Source organism: Schistosoma haematobium, chromosome 1 (genome assembly GCF_000699445.3).
Source record: "Schistosoma haematobium chromosome 1, whole genome shotgun sequence".
Classification (NCBI taxonomy): domain Eukaryota; kingdom Metazoa; phylum Platyhelminthes; class Trematoda; order Strigeidida; family Schistosomatidae; genus Schistosoma; species Schistosoma haematobium.
Genome location: NC_067196.1, coordinates 34190403 through 34208664, shown reverse-complemented (window position 1 = coordinate 34208664; position 18262 = coordinate 34190403). Strand labels below are relative to the sequence as shown.

At 38.3% G+C, this 18262-nt stretch overlaps 2 protein-coding genes across 2 annotated transcripts in view; both read right to left on the bottom strand.

The window, feature by feature from the left end:
- The window catches only part of MS3_00008226 (uncharacterized protein), a 42025-nt gene that overhangs the window by 4927 nt on the left and 18836 nt on the right, over positions 1-18262 (bottom strand). Inside the window, exons 13-20 of the mRNA XM_051216580.1 lie at positions 17769-17873; positions 16355-16414; positions 15389-15905; positions 14040-14338; positions 5342-5666; positions 3459-3657; positions 1922-2236; positions 184-507 (exon numbers count right to left, since the gene is read on the bottom strand). Coding sequence (XP_051073806.1) covers positions 184-507; positions 1922-2236; positions 3459-3657; positions 5342-5666; positions 14040-14338; positions 15389-15905; positions 16355-16414; positions 17769-17873 — 2144 coding nt within the window. The remainder of the gene's footprint in view (positions 1-183; positions 508-1921; positions 2237-3458; positions 3658-5341; positions 5667-14039; positions 14339-15388; positions 15906-16354; positions 16415-17768; positions 17874-18262) is intronic.
- Positions 7786-10311, bottom strand: MS3_00008248 (uncharacterized protein). Its single transcript, XM_051216601.1, has one exon. It carries the CDS (start codon positions 9630-9632, stop codon positions 8157-8159), a length of 1476 nt encoding a protein of 491 aa, XP_051073807.1. The 5' UTR covers positions 9633-10311; the 3' UTR covers positions 7786-8156.

Here is an 18262-nt window from a genome sequence, read left to right as displayed (position 1 = left end):
CGAGATCAATAATTCCAAATTACCTATTGCAGTAAAAGAACTTACATAAATACTAACATGAAGGAATAAAGTAAGATCGAGATAAAAATTGTTACACCTATAGAATGATACACAACTAATCTAGGGAAATAATAATCTGTTAATGTATGATTACATGCATTTGAGAAAGCAACAAAAACCTACGTCAGCCATATCTAACTGTTCATTTAGCATATGTTCCCTTTGTTCTTCAACTTGCCGAACTCCAAATCGCTCAACAGGTTTCAACTGGGATTCGAAGCCAAGTAACTCACGTTCCACAATTTGTTCGATTGTTTCCAATGTTTCGTTTGTATTTTGTGATGCAGTATTGTCTTCATCCGATTGCTGTAGACAGTTTCGAAGACGAGAAAATGGTTCTATAACTGCTACAGAAGGAATATTTGAACCATTATTATCATCAGCAATGATAGAATCATTGTTGTCTTCATTGTAAGGTGATTTTTCTTCGAATTCTGCCAAATCTGCCTATTTAATTGGAAAAAGTTATTTATTCGGAATCACTTAAATGATAGTACTGAACAAATTATATTAGAGTGAACCCATGTTTCCAATAACTTCTTCATCGGGCTCTACGGTTATAAATCCATAATTGTCGTGTTACAATAGACTAAATACTAAAGTCGAATCAATCCATCTTATAAAATGAATTTCACATCGACTGAGTCATAAATACTATGAAGTACTAGTATTATATATTATTAGTAATGTAAGACACATATTGCCACAGTTAAGATAAAAACTTTATATCTAAGAATTGATTGCGAAGGTGATAAAGTAAGTGAAATTCTAACACGTCGGTTAGGCAGATCCATTAAAACTATCTTTTATGTCACTAAACACCACTTTCGCAAAGAAGCCAATATTGAAGTAGTAAATTCAGGGTAAAATACCGATGAGTTCTTCTGTGTCTTTATCAATTTAACTATTACACTGATTGTATTCAAAGGTCGTTATCCTTATGTGCTCGTTAACACGTACCGGCATGATAAAATAAATCAATATCGCCATTTTCCCACCTAACTGATTATGGACAAAGCACGAAAATGCTTTGTTATATCTCGTTCCAAGTGATTTACCAAAAGACGCTAAAAAAACACATAGTCTAAACAGTTAAAGGAATTGGGAGAAACTAAAAGAAACCTAACTTATATATACAAAAATGATACATTCGACCCCTTCGTTTATTTTGGTTTATAATACGATTATTCCATTTTTAGTTATGATTTTGTCCGTAAATGTACAGATTATTTCACTTCCCCCTCCATAACATCTTATTCCGAATTACATACTTATGTGTCTTATTTAACCTAATATTCTTCTTCTTATTATTATCTTAACTGCGTTACATTACGTATTTCGTATAAGACGCTTTTACATACGATTTTATTTATTGATTAGAACTACACACTGGAAGACAAGTAATTTTTTATCTCTCGGTGTATAACATTTTCAAACATTACCAATAACTTATTTTGTAGTACTTATGACTCGATCGACGTGAAACTTGCCATTTTCAATCGGTAACACGGATTCGTAACTGTAGAGCCTCCTAAAAATGTTCTCTGAAACAATTATGAGCCCCAATATTCTTTGTTGTTGAATACTTTGTGAAGATTTTTTAATTGCCGAATGATATTAGACATAAGTGTATAAAGCAGTATCGATCAGCTCAACATTTAAATTTGAAACATTATGAGATTATACTGAAGCAAACAACAAACTTTTCAACAGGAGTATGGTGTGGTGCACCTGTTAATCTATTGCATTTACATACACATTTGCAGATGAATAGTGAGGTGTATTCAGTATTTTTATTCTTAAAAGTTTGGAAAATTGAATTTACTAAAAGAATCGCAACTTAAAGAAAAGTTAGACATACTTTTGCTTCATCTAACACTCGTCTGGCGGCAATACGATCACTTTCTTCTTCACAAGCGTCAAGCAGAGCTTCCAACTGTGCTTCAGAATTCGATATAAGACCTGACGATTCATTGGCACTGACACCACGTGGAGAGGCAGATGATGATGTTGACATACAACCATCAGGACGAATTTCTGGGACAAGACGTGTAACTACAACTCGATCTTCAGACTGAGATACACTTCCGAAATTAGAATCCATGCATTTTTTATCAGAATGAGAAAGCGAAGAAGTCTCCATAAGAGTAGCTGATCCTTTCATTTTTGCTAAATCCTGAAGTTACACAGAAAACATGCAAAAATGAAAGGGAAATTTTTACAGATGTGACTTTCGGAAGTTATACATTAACTAAAATACTAAGCTAGAGTTTTTTCAAGAGAAACTGAATAAATATCGTTCTTTGGTTAGAATACACCATAATAGAACGGTAAGAAGTAAAGTAAGATTTAGTACTGTGACCTAGAGTTGTAAAAGGATGTTGATACATACATCCTGAACTTATATATTAGAATCAGAGGCTCAACAAAACATCAGACATTTACATGTAGCATTTAACTAAATTTCATCAAGAAAGCTGCAGATAAGGTAGATTATGACCACACACCACTTGTTAGATTTTCTACAGCGCATCCAATGTCATATAAATCAAAAGACTGCCTTAGCTCTCCAGAATATACATAAGTGGTTCTGCAACAAACAATTAGTTTACGTCAAAATCCCATTAAAGGTAATGTACTAAATGATAGTCCTATCACAGGGCATAAAGACACAAAAGACCAGTTTTATATGACCGAGTCGATAAAATAAGTATCAACTAATAAGAAAACAGTTTGTTTATGGTTAACCATTAAAATACAACGAAAAAGTCCTAGTTATTCATAAGTAGTGTAGTTATAATGCACAAATTCCCGGGCGAATACCTCGAAGTAAAACGTTGGCTAGTGTAGAAGCAGGATGGATGAAAACTAAAGGTGGGGCTTAATCGCAAAGGTGAAGCCAGTTCATGATTCATTGATCACTGTAGGTTCACACTATGTGGTTAGGGTTCGCAACTACTTGTTGAAGATGTTGAATGATTTAGAACCGGTCGCAATGGCTTAGATCCATTTATTCTTCCTGAGTTTTAAAAATTATTCTACACTTTTTATTTCGCGAATTCAGTCCTTATAAGTGATCTCGAAGGAAATCTTTATCATCATTGATACCAGTACTTCGGTGTTTATCTTGAAAATCTCATCTGGATGTGGTATGACAATTTGGCCTGACTCACGTATGTGCCAGGTTTAAAACGTTGCTTATGGCTGACAAAGCGTCTAATGGCTATCTTTACAGAATAGTAACAATGGTACTAAGTTATCTCCCATTTTAAATAGAATTTGAAGCCTTCCCGTACGTTCCCACAGTTTAATAAATAAACCAAATAAAATAACATTGTAAAAATACGAATACAAAAAAGATTGAAATACATTAAGATGAGAGATAGTTTTTTTATAACCTGAAGTCCAGATGGCTCTGCAAATAATTCTGTTATGGTATTTTGTTTGAAAAAAGCTGTGGTGAATTTGCCCCCTTCAATAGCCACGTCACTAAGGAAGCGTTTTTGATTAGCTTTACGTAATATATTTTCTTCCACTGTTCTTTCACTTATCAAGCGATAAATATGAACATCACGAGTTTGTCCGATTCGATGGCACCTAAAATTAGAAATAAATAAACGCTTATTGTACTTACACAATGAAGGAAAATATGTATTCAACAATTTTATCACAATAATCACTGGATTCACCTGTAATAAAGAATCTTTTCTAATTCAGCTGCCCAGAGATAAAACAATAAAACGATTAGTGTAAAGATAGTAAATTATCGTAAAAACCCATGATAAGTGGAATGTGATGACCAAGAAATATTTAATAAAGTGGAATTCCTGTAATATGGGCTTTACATAAACCTTTGTCGGAATTCAGCATTAAAAAGCCTGTTAAATTCCAGAGCTGACTTGATTATATAATTTAACATCGAAGGTCAGATGCTGAATACAACACTGGAAATAAGAAAGGGTACAGACCTTTTGACATTTAAACATGATTCATAAACAATATATCAGATTCTTACACTACTAATCAACTCAAAGCACGCCGTAATTCCTTTAAAAATATCTCCTGTAAACATATTGCTGGAGATCTTTTCATACATTTTGTTTATTTTTGATGAGAATATGCACCCGATAATACAAATTAAATGAAAGCTTATTATATGGCACTAGTCATAACCACAGCAAAATAAGTAATTAGGCATGTCTAATCTAAAATATCTACTACTTTTTCCCAATCTAATCTGAATGGACCTAGTCTTTAGTTGTTTAACTAATCGGGAAATATTGTAATCTCTTTATATTGCAGTCTATTACTAATTCGTTTTGTATGTTTGATTTCGCTTTTTGACTGACTACATTTATTTTATCTCCCTCCTTTAATCATGATAATTTATACCACTGAAAAAAACCGGCTGAAAAGTACGGGAAGCGCGCGAATAAGATGTATATGGGCAAAATAACTACCGGACAGGTCTCCTCCACATATGACGAACTATTATCCACATAATGGGACACATGCAGTATTGTGCCATCATTTAGAATTATCAATCGAGTATTATTATACTGAGCTGAGTAGTCTGCACCTAAAATGTACAATATTCAGTGTGATTTTAGTGATGTTTGTCTTTAACCCTGTCCGGAATACAACCTCTGCTGTTTATGACTTCCTAAAATATTAATTGCGTTGTAACAATTATTCGTTGGACGGTATAAATGCACTAATTCGATTTTAAGAATACAAGACGCTGTTTTACGGACTGTGATACGAAACGGGAAATTAGCTAAACTAGATTCGACAAATGTTTATCTGAGCGAGAGCTACTATCTTGATGAATTGATCAGGCCTGCTCCTAAAAGTCACTCAGCTTAACTATGCTGAGTTCAACAACTGTTTCAAAGATCCCATTTGTTACGAACGTTAAATTACAGATGGAGTTGTTTTATCTTGGAATATTAATATTTTTGACTGTCTTTCTTATTTGCATTAGAAAGAAAGGATCAGAAAAAGTTGACTCTAAAAACTTAATATTCTAGTACTGTCATTTGTGCATCATGCAGCAAATAAAAAGCGAGAATTATGCTATTCTCAATGTGATTTAGTAGTCTCTGTAGTGATGCTTTTTATAGTGGTTTGGGAAATCCAATTAAGAACAAGGAACCTTGGAAAGGATGTTCTGTAGTTTTAAGTCAAAAAACGTTGTGCATTGTTATGTAACGTATTTGGAAAAATCGACATTAACATTTCGTGGTTAAAAAATATAAATACATTGGTCTGATAGAATTACCTATCTTGCGCTTGAGCGTCCATAGTGGGATTCCAATCGGAATCATAAAATATAACTGTGTCAGCTCCAGTTAGGTTGATTCCTAAACCACCAGAACGAGTAGATAGTATAAAAACGAAAATTTGACTATCCTGATTGAAACGCTCCATTAAAACTTGACGCTGTTCCACTTTCGTGGTTCCATCCAGACGTAAATAACGATGTCCATGATATGCCAGAAATTGTTCTAGAATATCTAACATTCGGGCCATTTGAGTGAAAATAAGAACGCGATGATTCCCTGACTTGAGTTCACGTAGCAAACTATGTAGTCGTTGTAGTTTTCCTGTTGAATTAGGGAAAAATACCATAGACACAGATTGCAAATAAAAGCATGAAGTAATCCACCGATATAGGAAACAGTAGTAGAATGAGTAGTCACTATGGATACATGAGCTATACGATGAATGAAACCAATTTCACTGGTGAAAAATACTAACTGATCGTTCATGTTGAAGTAAAATAGGATTTTGGTGCATTACATAATTGTCTCACAAATAATTAATTCCGAAAATTAGATTTGAGCAGTTATTTGTTAGTGCGGTCACTGAAACTTACTCAATTACGCACGTTACACATCGTGAAGGAGCGGAGGCTGATCACCGGTATTCTTTATTCAACTCTGTCCTGGGCTATCCTTCCCAGTTGCTATTCACCCTTTTCATATCTGCTTCCAATTCTCGGTGCAATTTGTTCTTTGGTTTTACTCTTCTCCGTTTCCCCTCATGATTCCGAGTTAGGGCTTGCTTCGTGGAGCAGTTTGATGACTTCCACAATATACGTCCTATCCACCTCCAGCGTCTTTTCTTAATTTCTTCTCCAAATCGAAGCTGGTTAGTTCTCTTCCACAGTACCCTGTTGCTGATGGTATCCGCCCAACGAACATTGGGTACCTTGCGTATCCTATCGGATAGAAGAGCTAGGTTATCAGCGAGGTCCAAAACATCTAGTTGCATCCAAGCTATCCATTGCATTTGGTGCTTCCAGTCAGATGTGAAGGTATTCATAATCAGGTCAAACACCAGAAGAAAAAGAAGGCGGGGAGTAAACAACCTTGTCTGACTCCGGTCATTATTTGGAATGTGTCTGTCAGCTGTCCTCCATACACAACTTTGCAGTGTAGTCCGTTCTATGGATTCCGGATGGTGTTGACGATCTTCTCACGTACACCCTAGTGTCGAAGGTCACATAAGGTTCTCCTATTCGTTCTCTCAAACGCCTTCTCATAGTCAAAGAAGTTGATGTATAGTGACGAAATCAATCCAATCGACTGTTCAATGGTGATCCGTAGTGTCGCGATCTGGTTTGTGCACGACCGATCCTTACGTAATCCGGTCTGTTGATCTCAAAGTTGGGTGTCAACTGAATCTTTCATCCGGTTCAGCAACACTCTGTTGAAGACTTTCCGTGGCATCGACAGTAGTGTGATGTCTCTGTAGTTCTCACACTTGCTCAGATCTCCTTTCTGTGTCTAAATTGAGTGCTTCAGCTGGTTGTCAGGTCCTACTGCTTCCCCACTCTTGATTCACTCGTTGACCTAAAATATACCGATGACATAGTTCTATTTGGTGAAGACGCTGACAAAATGCAGTCTTCTAATCACTATAAGAAACAATACAAGCATGTTCGGCATGCGATTCTCTCCCTCGAAATGCAAAATGTTGCTTCAGGATTGGGTTGTATCGACACCCAAACTAATGGTAGGGAGTGAAGTAGTTGAGCGTGTCGACCGCTTCACTTTCTGGGAAGTCTCATCAGCCCTTGTGGTTTGGTGTGTGACGAAATCTCAGCACGGATACAGAAGGCTCGACTAGCTTTTGCCAACTTGCGTCATTTATGGCGTAAGCGAGATATCCGTCTATCAACCAAAGGACGTGTTTACTGCGCAGCAGTTCGTTCCGTCCTACTTTACGGCAGTGAAACATGGCCGGTAAGGGTAGAGGATATTCGTAGGTTACTAGTATTCGATCATAGGTGTCTTCGAAGCATTGCTCGTATATCATGGGACCATCGAGTAGGTAACACAATTGTTAGGAAACGGGTACTAGGTAAGGATGGCAAATCAATTGATGAAGTAGTGAAACTTCATCAGTTGAGATGGCTGGGACACGTGTTACGTATGCCCAACGACCGACTACCTCGATGTGCTATGTTCAGTGTTATAGGAGTAGGTTGGATGAAAGCTAAGGGCGGCCAGACCAAAACATGGCACAAATTCATGAAGTCACTGACAAGTGAACTGAGTCATGTTGGTAGATGTAGACTACCTGGTTGGGGACCGCGGGATGATAGCAACTGATGGTTAGAGACCCTGAATGACATGGCTGAAAATAGTTTGCAATGGCGCAGGTGCATTCACTCTTTGTGTTCTCCCGAATTCTAATCTTCTCAATTCTTCATGTCCCTTTTTTCCTCTTTCCAAGTTAATTTCACTGGATTATACTCCTTGAATAATATCATATCTTAATCTTTCCGATTACTGCTTATACTCCTACTGTAGTGAAGGAGAACACGGGTAAGGACAACCAAATTGTATTTAGGACAAATTACAGAATTACTTGGTAAAATAGAAAAACCATATAGTAAATCGTTAATTTGCAAAATATTGTTCTATCATATCAAACCGGACTGTTGCTTTTGCAAACCTCAATCCATTGTCTCGCATTTCATTGTTCATGCGATTTCTTACAAATTCCATTGTTTTCTCGCTCTTCTTTTCTTGATCTTCTCCATCTTCTGCTGCCAGACGTTACGTTCTTTTGACTCACGTTATATACTACTTATACCAATATAAGTAGCACGCACCACACTCGTCCCCCCTTTTAACAAGTTGCTGTCGTAGTCTTTCTGATCTCCGTACCGCTGTGTTCTTTGGTGCTTTTCGTGATTCACACCCATGATGATCTTGAAACCATCTCTGTAGTTGACTAGCATTTACGCGCTTCTGCTTGTCTTCTCTCCGGATCGTGTAGACCGAGCCGCGTCTCTCCGTGATAACATACGGTCCTTCCCATTTTGGGGCCAGCTTCCCCGACCCTGCTATGTTACTTTTTCGTTCTCTACACTTTACTAGGTCCCCCACTGCAAAGGGTTTCCACGTTCTCCTCTGTTGTTCTGCCTTCTTTGTGTCTGATATTTGTTTCTTTTCCACGTTCCCTATTGCCTCTCTCCTCTCTTTTCTTAACCTTGTTGTCGTCCACTTCTGTTGTTGTGGCCAGGTCTTATTATGCATTGGAAGTCGTGGTTGTCTGCCATACATGAGCAAGAAAGGTGACTTCTTGGTTGTTCCTTGTGTGGAGGAACGATGTGCCAGCAAAATCAATGGTAACTCTTTCTCCCAATTTCCTCCTTTTGATGCTAACCATTCCTTTAACGTTCGATTGTTTCTCTCTGTAAGCCCGTTTGTCTGAGGATGATACGGTGTAGTTCGTATTCTCTTGATGCCAAACTGCTTTAAACGGGCTTTAAACTCGTCACTTTCAAAACAGGGACCCTGGTCAGTTAATATCATCTTCGGTATTCCGTGACACGCTACAATATGCCGGATTACCACCTCGGTCACTGTCCTTGACCGCTGGTCTGCAATGGGTACGGCATCTACCCAACGTGTAGCATGTTCCGTCATCACTAACAGATACTGGTTACCGCTCGCCGTCTGTGGAAACGGTCCCATCACATCCACCGACCATAGATCACCGACTGCGGTTACTGGGATTGACTGTAATGGCGGTTGTCTGTATCGATCGCTTTTCATTAGCTGACACTGCTGGCAGGTTAACACGTATTCAGCCACATCGTCTCTCATGCTCGGCCAGTATGCACTTTGTCGTAGTAAGTCCGTCGTTCTTGCGATGCCTGTATGTGCTACCTGGTGACACTCGTGTATCACTTTACGCCGCCAGTCTTTCGGGATCACCGCCACCCAATTCTCATCATCGTCCTGCCAGGTCAGGACTCCATATGAGTTCACTCTCAGTCGTTCCTTTTGCCGAAGCAGCGTTATTACCTCCTTGTCCATTGTTCGTTTATCTACGTCTGCTCCCTCTTTTATCACTCTGATTACCTCTCGAAGGTTAGGGTCAGCTTTCTGCTGCCGGACGAGTTCTAATGGGTCTCCCTCTAAACTATTCACCGCGTATGCTGTTAATGGCAGGTCGGCTTCCATGTCTGGTCTTGACAAGTAATCCGCCATTACGTTTTCTTTTCCTGGAACATGGCCGATACTGAAGTCGTATTCTTGTAGGCGTATCATCCATCGCGCCAACTTCCCTCGGGGTCTCTTGCTGTTTTCAACCACTGCAGGGGTTTATGGTCGGTCTCAATGTGAAATCGTCTACCTAAAAGGTACGGTCTCCATTTTTCCACTGCCCACACGATTGCTAAACACTCCTTTTCGATGGTTGAATACTTCTGTTCAGCGGGTGTGAGGACACGACTCGCGTATTCCACCACTCTATCAGCCTGACTCAACACAGCACCTATACCATGATCACTCGCGTCTGTGGCCACTGTAAACAGTCTTCCCGGTTCAGGCAGTCTGAGCGTCATCTGGCGATCGTCTAGCATGTTTTTGATTGGGTTGAACGTTTGTTCGGCAGTCTCAGTCCACGTAAACTTGGTGCTGCTCAATAACTTATATAAGGGTGCTGCTATTTCGTTGAAATTCTTGACAAACCGACTGTAGAACGCCGCTCTTCCCAGGAACTGTCTCAACTTCCTTTTCGAATTAGGTACTGCAATATTTTTTATGGTAAGAATTTTCTCCGGCAATGGTTTTATTTCTCCATTTCCCACTTTATGTCCCAACAATGTGACGCTACTTTTCGCTATCTGCGACTTGTCCTTATTAATCCGAAGTCCAAATTCGTCAATTCGCTTTAAGACCGCTTCCACATGCTTGATGTGATCTGTTTCTGTTTGACTGTACACAACTACATCGTCGCCATATACCTCGACATTATCTAGATTCTTGAGCAGTAGTGTCATTAATCTTCTGAACGTGAACGGTGCACCCGCCAACCCGAACGGCATTCGTTTAAATTGATACTGTTTATCACGTACAGTAAACGCTGTCTTGCTTCGATCACTCTGTTTTATAGGCAGTTGCCAATAACCTGACCGTAAATCCAGCACTGTAAACACCGTGGCATTCTGTAGCCGATCTAATGTTTCCACCACTGTTGGCATTACACAAGGCTTCAGGTCTGTTATATTATTCAATTCTCTGAAGTCGACACAAAATCTATACTTTCCATTTGGTTTCTTTACCAAGAGTACCGGCGAGCTATATGGGCTGTCCGCTTCCTCAATTATACCTTCTTTTAACATTTCCTGGACCTGACGATTTACCTCGGCCTCTAAATGCACCGGGACACGACGTGTTGCAAATATATTTACTCGACTGTTCTTTATCGGTATTTCGTACTTTACTCTGTCACAAAATCCATACGGCTCCCCATCTCCAGTGAATAGTTTCGCATACTTTTTGCATAACTCGTGAATGTTTGGTTTCTTTGACGAGACATCCGCTGCAACTCTTATTTCAGCCACTTCGCTACTTTCGTGTATTGTCAATGAACCATATTTCGTGACCACCTTACCGCTTCTTAAGTCAACTATCGCTTTTACTTCTCTTAGGAAATCTGCTCCTAATATCGGTCTCGATAAGCTTGTGGTTACGACGAACGGAAAATTTATCTCAGCATCCCCCAATTTTACGATACTGTTAGATACGCCAAACACCTCTAACATATGGCCCCCTATCGTGTGGACAGCTAATGTACACGGCTTGATTCTCTTACATTGCTCTTTGTCTATTAACGATACTGCTGCACCTGTATCGATCAGACAAACTAAATCTCGCTCATTTATGTTCACTCTCGTATATACTGCCCCTCTGTCTACTAACGCAACAATCCCCAGATTCCTAGGATAGAAAGAACACTCGTTGTAACTTCTAACATATCTGCGTCTTCGTCTTGTTGGACAGTTTATTTTCCAATGTCCTGTCCATCCACAAGCGTAACACTTATCGTTCCTTTTATGGTTCACTCGTATTTCTGCAGTCTCACGCTCCAGCTCCTCAATCTTCTTCTCGACATTACTCATCTCCTGCTTTTCGCACCCGACCGGAGCTACTGTTCGCGTCATCAGCTGACGAGTCACCTTCGCCAGTTCACTGATATCCATCGGTTGCGCTGCGTTCACCAGTTTCAGATGTTGGGAGACGGTGGCAGGCACACTCTCGATAAACTGTGACGCCAACAACTGTGCCTCCGACTCCTCATCCAGACTCGGCAGCGCACGGCGTAACAATCTGGTAAGCTCCACAGCCAGCACCAGTGGGTCACCATCGACCGGCAACCTCGCCAGCCGGAACTTCTGCAGCGCGTCCTCCCTGTCCACTGGGCTGTCAAACTCCGCCGCCAACCGCTCCGTGACTGTCTCCCATGTCGTCTTCCCGCCAGCACCGTCCAAGCTGTCATACACAGCCTTCGCCCTGCCTCTCAGAAGCGTCCCCAGCACCACCAGCTTCGCCTTCGGCTCCTTCACTCCCACCAGCTCCGCCACGGCCTCAAACTCCTTCAGGAAGCTCAGCACATCTCCGTCCTCAAACTCCTTCGGCCATGGAATCTTCATCCTTAGTGGAGGCAGCGACACCAAATGTAGTGAAGGAGAACACGGGTAAGGACAACCAAATTGTATTTAGGACAAATTACAGAATTACTTGGTAAAATAGAAAAACCATATAGTAAATCGTTAATTTGCAAAATATTGTTCTATCATATCAAACCGGACTGTTGCTTTTGCAAACCTCAATCCATTGTCTCGCATTTCATTGTTCATGCGATTTCTTACAAATTCCATTGTTTTCTCGCTCTTCTTTTCTTGATCTTCTCCATCTTCTGCTGCCAGACGTTACGTTCTTTTGACTCACGTTATATACTACTTATATCAATATAAGTAGCACGCACCACACTACCACCTCTACCACTACGGGATTTGAATCGACAACTGCATCTCTGTACTAATGTGGTATGGCAACTCGAACGGATGTACGTAAGTACGAAGTTCTACGTTGTTACTGACTGACTGACTTTGTCAGATGGTCATCCTGATTTCTTCGATCGTTGGTGGAGTGAAAGCTATAGGAAAGTTTGTAGGTGTTGCTTTTATATCTGGTGGATTCAATGGAGCTGGCCTATTCAAGAGTTCCTCAAAGTATTCTACCCATATGTTCCCCTGTTCATAAATCTCAGTGATTGGCTTACCTTCTTTGTCTTTGTCTTGTCGTTCTGGTTTGCTATATTTCCATGCCAGCTTCTTTGCTGTGTCATATAACTGTCTCACATTTCCTTCTCTTGAAGCTTTCTCTGCTGTCATTGCTAGCTCTTCCATGTATTTCTACTTGTCGGTTCTAATGATCCTCATCACTCCAATGTTTGCTTCTGTGTACCAGGCCTTTCCCTTGAGTTTTTCTGCTCTTATTTGACTGCTGTTAATTTCTGTCTTCTTGTCTTTCCGTACTTGAATACTACTCACGGTTTCGATAGAGGTCCATTCTTTATGATGATGCTTTTTGCGGCCCAGATTTTTTTATTGATATAAATGTGACCAATCTGGTTCAGTGTAGTATGGTTCGGCGAGACCAATGTAGCTTTGTGAGGGAATATAATGTCACATATAACCATCTCATCGTATTCACATAAATTTACAAATCTCCGGCGATTCTCGTTTCCTTCTCCCAGTCCATGTCGTCCCACGATATCTTCATGCCCGATGTTGACCGTTCCAACTTTGGCGTCTAGATCTCCCGCCAGGATGGTCAAGTCCTTTCCTGGACACTTCTCTATAACCGACTGAAGCCTCTCATAAAACTGATCTGTATCGTGTTTGTTGCTTTCATTAGTGGGTTCGTAGTACTGAATGAAATTCATTGTAATCCCCTCCTCGATTTTGAAAGATGACTTGGTAACCCTGGATCCATGAGATTCCCATCTTATGAGTGATCTTCATGCTTCTCTGGAGAGGATCAGTGCAACTAGTTGTGTGAGCAAAACATTCTCTTCATGAGAGCACGGCAGCACCTCTTCCGTAGCTGATCTTTTCTGTCCAACTTGTGCCCAGTGAGTTTCACTTATTACGAGCACCGCCAAGTTGTATCTCCTCATTTCCACGGTTATTTGACTGGTCCTCCCAGTCTCCCACATTATCTGGACATTCCATGTACCTATGTTAATTGTGGCTCTGATTATTAGAAAGGGAGAACGGCCTCGTGGGTTACGAAGAATATCGGCTTTCAACATAAGGCGTCATAATTCCTCTGAATGATGATTCTTCAACTCCCAAGGCAGAGTTTAATTGGTTTGCCATTGAAACTATCGATAACTAATTTGAAGGATGTATTTACTTCATGTACGAGTAGTATATAAACGGAAGTTAAATGATTTAATATGCTCCAAATACGTAATAATGAGTAATATAACTTACTTTGCGAATACCGAATTACGTACTTCGTTACACTTTATATCTTAACACTAAACTCACTATCTAGTTGCTTAAAATTAAGTTGATAACAAATTATATGAAGTAGTTTTTGAAATAACTCTGTTAAGAAGCCTGGTATGCAATGAAATCAGATTAAATATTACTAACTCACCACAGTCGTATTGTATCAGACGTGGATCAGGGAATTGAATACGACAGGACATAACCAACTGATGTAACTTTGATGGCATCAACCACATCTGAGGACTCCAAGTTGTTAAACGGTTCAAGGTTTTTCGCTCATGATACTCAGATGAGTTCATAGGAAAAAACGAAGGATGTAAACACCCTGAGGATAGAAGCATATCTCGAATCCGAATTTCTTGATTGATAAGTTGATGCTCCAGAGCATGGTTGGAAACTTGAAGTGTAAAACCCGATGATATAACAGCAGGCACTACAAAAACGAACCTTTTGGAAAGAAATCAAAGGGCTAACTATTCGATACATAAAACAACAATTTAACAGAATTTAATGTAGATTTAACGTATTCCGACGCTACATAACACAAGGTTAATTACCTTTTCGACAAAATCAAAACATAACATCAAATACGCTATTAACATTGAGAAACCATAGCCGCTTATCCGTATACAAATAACATATGCAAATGCATTAGACTAACAAAAACACAAACGTACAAAACCACTTGAAATACTTAACTGAGAATACAATTTTGTAGTGGTAGATAATAGGTTTATCTTTTGTAATTCGCCAGCTGTTTGCACTAAACACTAACTATTTTATCAACCTATCAATGCAGGTTTATGATCGCGATAATTACCATTATTTTAGCCTAAGTATTCTGGCACTAAATAGTCCCAACGACCATGAAAAGTTAGTGTATAGTGCTTCAATTATAACCTGTGATAAGTGAATATAGGGATTTTGACATTATAGAAAAGAGGGTTGTTCAGTAACGGAGTTCACAAAAAGTGTAGCGAGAAATATAATCTAAATATTACGGTTAATGGAAGGTTACAAAATATTTAACAAAGAGTAACAACATATAAACTATCCATTGTATTATCATGAATAAATATTTGTAAAATTGAACAAATAATTGTACGTATTTTGTTATCGTAAAGTTAATAAGAAGCCAATATGATGAAATAAACGATAAGAAGATTAAATCATTATTATCTTTCTAACTAAATTTCCATTAACTGTAGCTTATGATCACGATGGTCATTTGAGTTTGCAGAGTTGGAACAGCAGTTCAGTTTTTATCAGGAATCCTTTTATCTTTAATATGAGTATAAAAAATTGGGACCTAGTGGATTACAGTATTTACTGGGTTGCGGTTACGTGCGTGACTTAAAAACAATAAAGTCTAATGATGATAAGAACATGAATCCTGATGTCCATCCGAATTTAGTCTTTGTGTGCAAACGCAAAAGTATGAAATGTCGGGATCGCAATCAACATGAACTAAGAAGCAAAGACATTCAGAAATCTTACCTTTTGAGAATTTCGCGTAAGTCATTTAAGTAGTCACCGGGGCTGTGTAACATCTCTCGAAGAGAACGAGATGATCGAAGCCAGGACGTACGTCTAGAGCTAATGGATTCCATACTGAGTGAACTCATTTGATGTATATTACCTTCAAAACAAGATATTTGGTCAACCGTAGAACTTATAATACTGCTTAGAGGAGAGCACTTTACTGGCCAGGTATGCAGGCTTTGTTGACAGTAAACTGCGCCATTAATGAGACCAGGATATATGTGGACATCCTGTAGATTTTCGACAGGTTTTTCAAGCATCAAACGATTAATGAGAAAAATCAAATCTGGTCCAATGTGGGTTCCATGGTCCCAATACGTTCCAATATCATTTGAATGTGATTTGAACGTTAAATCACAACGGCGTTCATTAATTCTACTCATCAACAGCAATCTGTTACATCGTTCAACAAAACGACGACGCAAGCAGGACTTTGGCATACCAATATCCCAAGTATTTTTCGGGAATTCAGCTATGCATAAAGGGATAAAAGAAAGACGAATAACCTGTAAAACAAAATTTAGTATCAGATGTAAAAATTAACACAAAGTAAACCTCAAACAGGTAAAAAAAGAAAAAAACGATAATTTATTTGCTTGCTTATCATGATCAAAAAAGAATATGACAACTGAATGGGTGTAAACTTTTGCACTATATAAAATTCTTTTGTGTACAATACGATCTATAGATTATAACATCATTTGGGCCTTCTTATTATCTGTTTCAGTAATTTTCATTCCTATCATGGAAACATTCATTGAATGAACACATAACAACTCAAATTATTTAGATATACTCCAAACCAATTTCTGTTAGTTGGAACAAACAATACAACCTTTCCAAGCAAAAATATAACATACTAACTCCAATAAGATAAAATTATTGAATGGATATTGGATAAATGTAGTAAAAAAGTTATACCTTTAACTATAGTGGGTTCGAGATTGGTGGGGGACGAAAGCGCAGGATAGTATCCATCAGCTAAATAAAACATTGAAAAAAAATCAAGTTTCGGTAACGGAAAAATATAGAAAAAATCTTGATGCAAAGTTGAATGCTTAAATCAAAATGTCACAAAGTTCGTTTGTTTTCGTTACCACAATAATATAAAGTAGTTACTTCTAACTGGGAAAACTTCATCTACAAGTGTACGTAATTAAAACTGATGTACCTCATTCATTTAAAATTTTAGATTCTATGTCAATTTTATTGAATTGATAGTGCAAAGAATTTTACGAGGGACATCAAAATATGTCTTTAGCGACTCATGGCTTGGTTATATAAAAAAATAGTAGTGCTAATCTGTTTTGCAAATAATAGTTATGTTGTCATCGTAGTTGATAAAGTCGGCATATCAGAAATATTCCCGTGTTAGCATTTTTCGAAAGTGGAAACAATTGTTTTATTGATAACCAAAACGAAAATGCTGTAAATACAGGTATAACATGAACAATATACAACAACGTCCCTACTAAGAAATGAACTGGAAGTACAATAAGGCCGGAAGATACTCAGATCTGACGAAGTCAAGTCAGACAATAGAATTAACACAAGCACTATTCACAATTACCAAAAGTTAGGTAATATAAATAAAATCTATCAATGTCTCAGTCATTTGTAAAAGTTTAAAGCAGCTAATAACAAAAGACCACAAATATAACAAAAAAAGGCAGAGGTTATGTGTAATTTTAATGAACCAGAGATATGAAAACATAAATGAGAGTAACAAGGGGGAATACAGTGATATATAAAACAAGTTGGTAAGTGGAGATATCCAGATGATTTAATTAATGCAAGTGTTATGTATATCCCAACAGTGCCATTGCACAGGTTTGCAAAATATCCAGATTCAAAGAGTTGGGGTCGTTGATTCATAAGCATTTAGCCTACTAAAGCGCCATGAGCATTACTAAAATTTGACAAATCGATAGTAGGTTACACAACGTAGTATACTCTATGATATAAACATAACTTGGAGGAATTGGGAACAAAAATAGTTAGGATAAAAGATATGTTTCAAAAATAAAGAAACAAAAGCAAACACAAAGGTTTACATAAAATATATGGTAATCTAGCACCTAAAGATACCATCGCCAACGCCCATCGGTTTAGAAGAAAGTAATTAGTATTTTCGAATCAAAATGGTATTGAATGAGCTCAACTAATTCCACGAGGTCTGATAAACTATAAAGGTGTCAGTTAAGAGTAACGGATTACTTGCAACTGATGAGTAGCCATATGAAAGCTTGGTAAAAGTGATATGGCCGAAAAAATTATGAAGCAAATATTACTATTCACTCAATGGTGATTTAATACAACGGCAACGGATACTTACAATACACAAAACACTTTGAGTCAAATAAAGGGGATCTGTTCAGATACTCTCCTTGAGATTTTCGGGATTTCTTCAGTTCGTTAAACTGTATTCTCTGAGAAGTGACTACAAGATAAACAACACATATTAACATTAGGAGCAGCGAGATATTATATGTATGTTAAAGATTCAGATGGAAATTCGATATGTTTTAAAGCAGCACTTTAATGTAAGATTTACCTCGAAAGAATAAAGAAATTTGAATTATCTATGAAATATATTTCGAATGCAAGGGACACACATCAAATCTAAGCCAAAACTAATGGCCAATGCCATGACATTCATTGTTTATAACAGTAATATTAATAAGTGAACGTTTCACGGTTTCAAAGTACTGGTTTCAGGATCACTATAAACATTCTGTAAAGACAGTTAGTCAGCTACATAGTAGGACTAGGCAGATATATGCATCGGTTCGGCCGCCCCTAATTTCCATACGTCTCCAACACTATTCA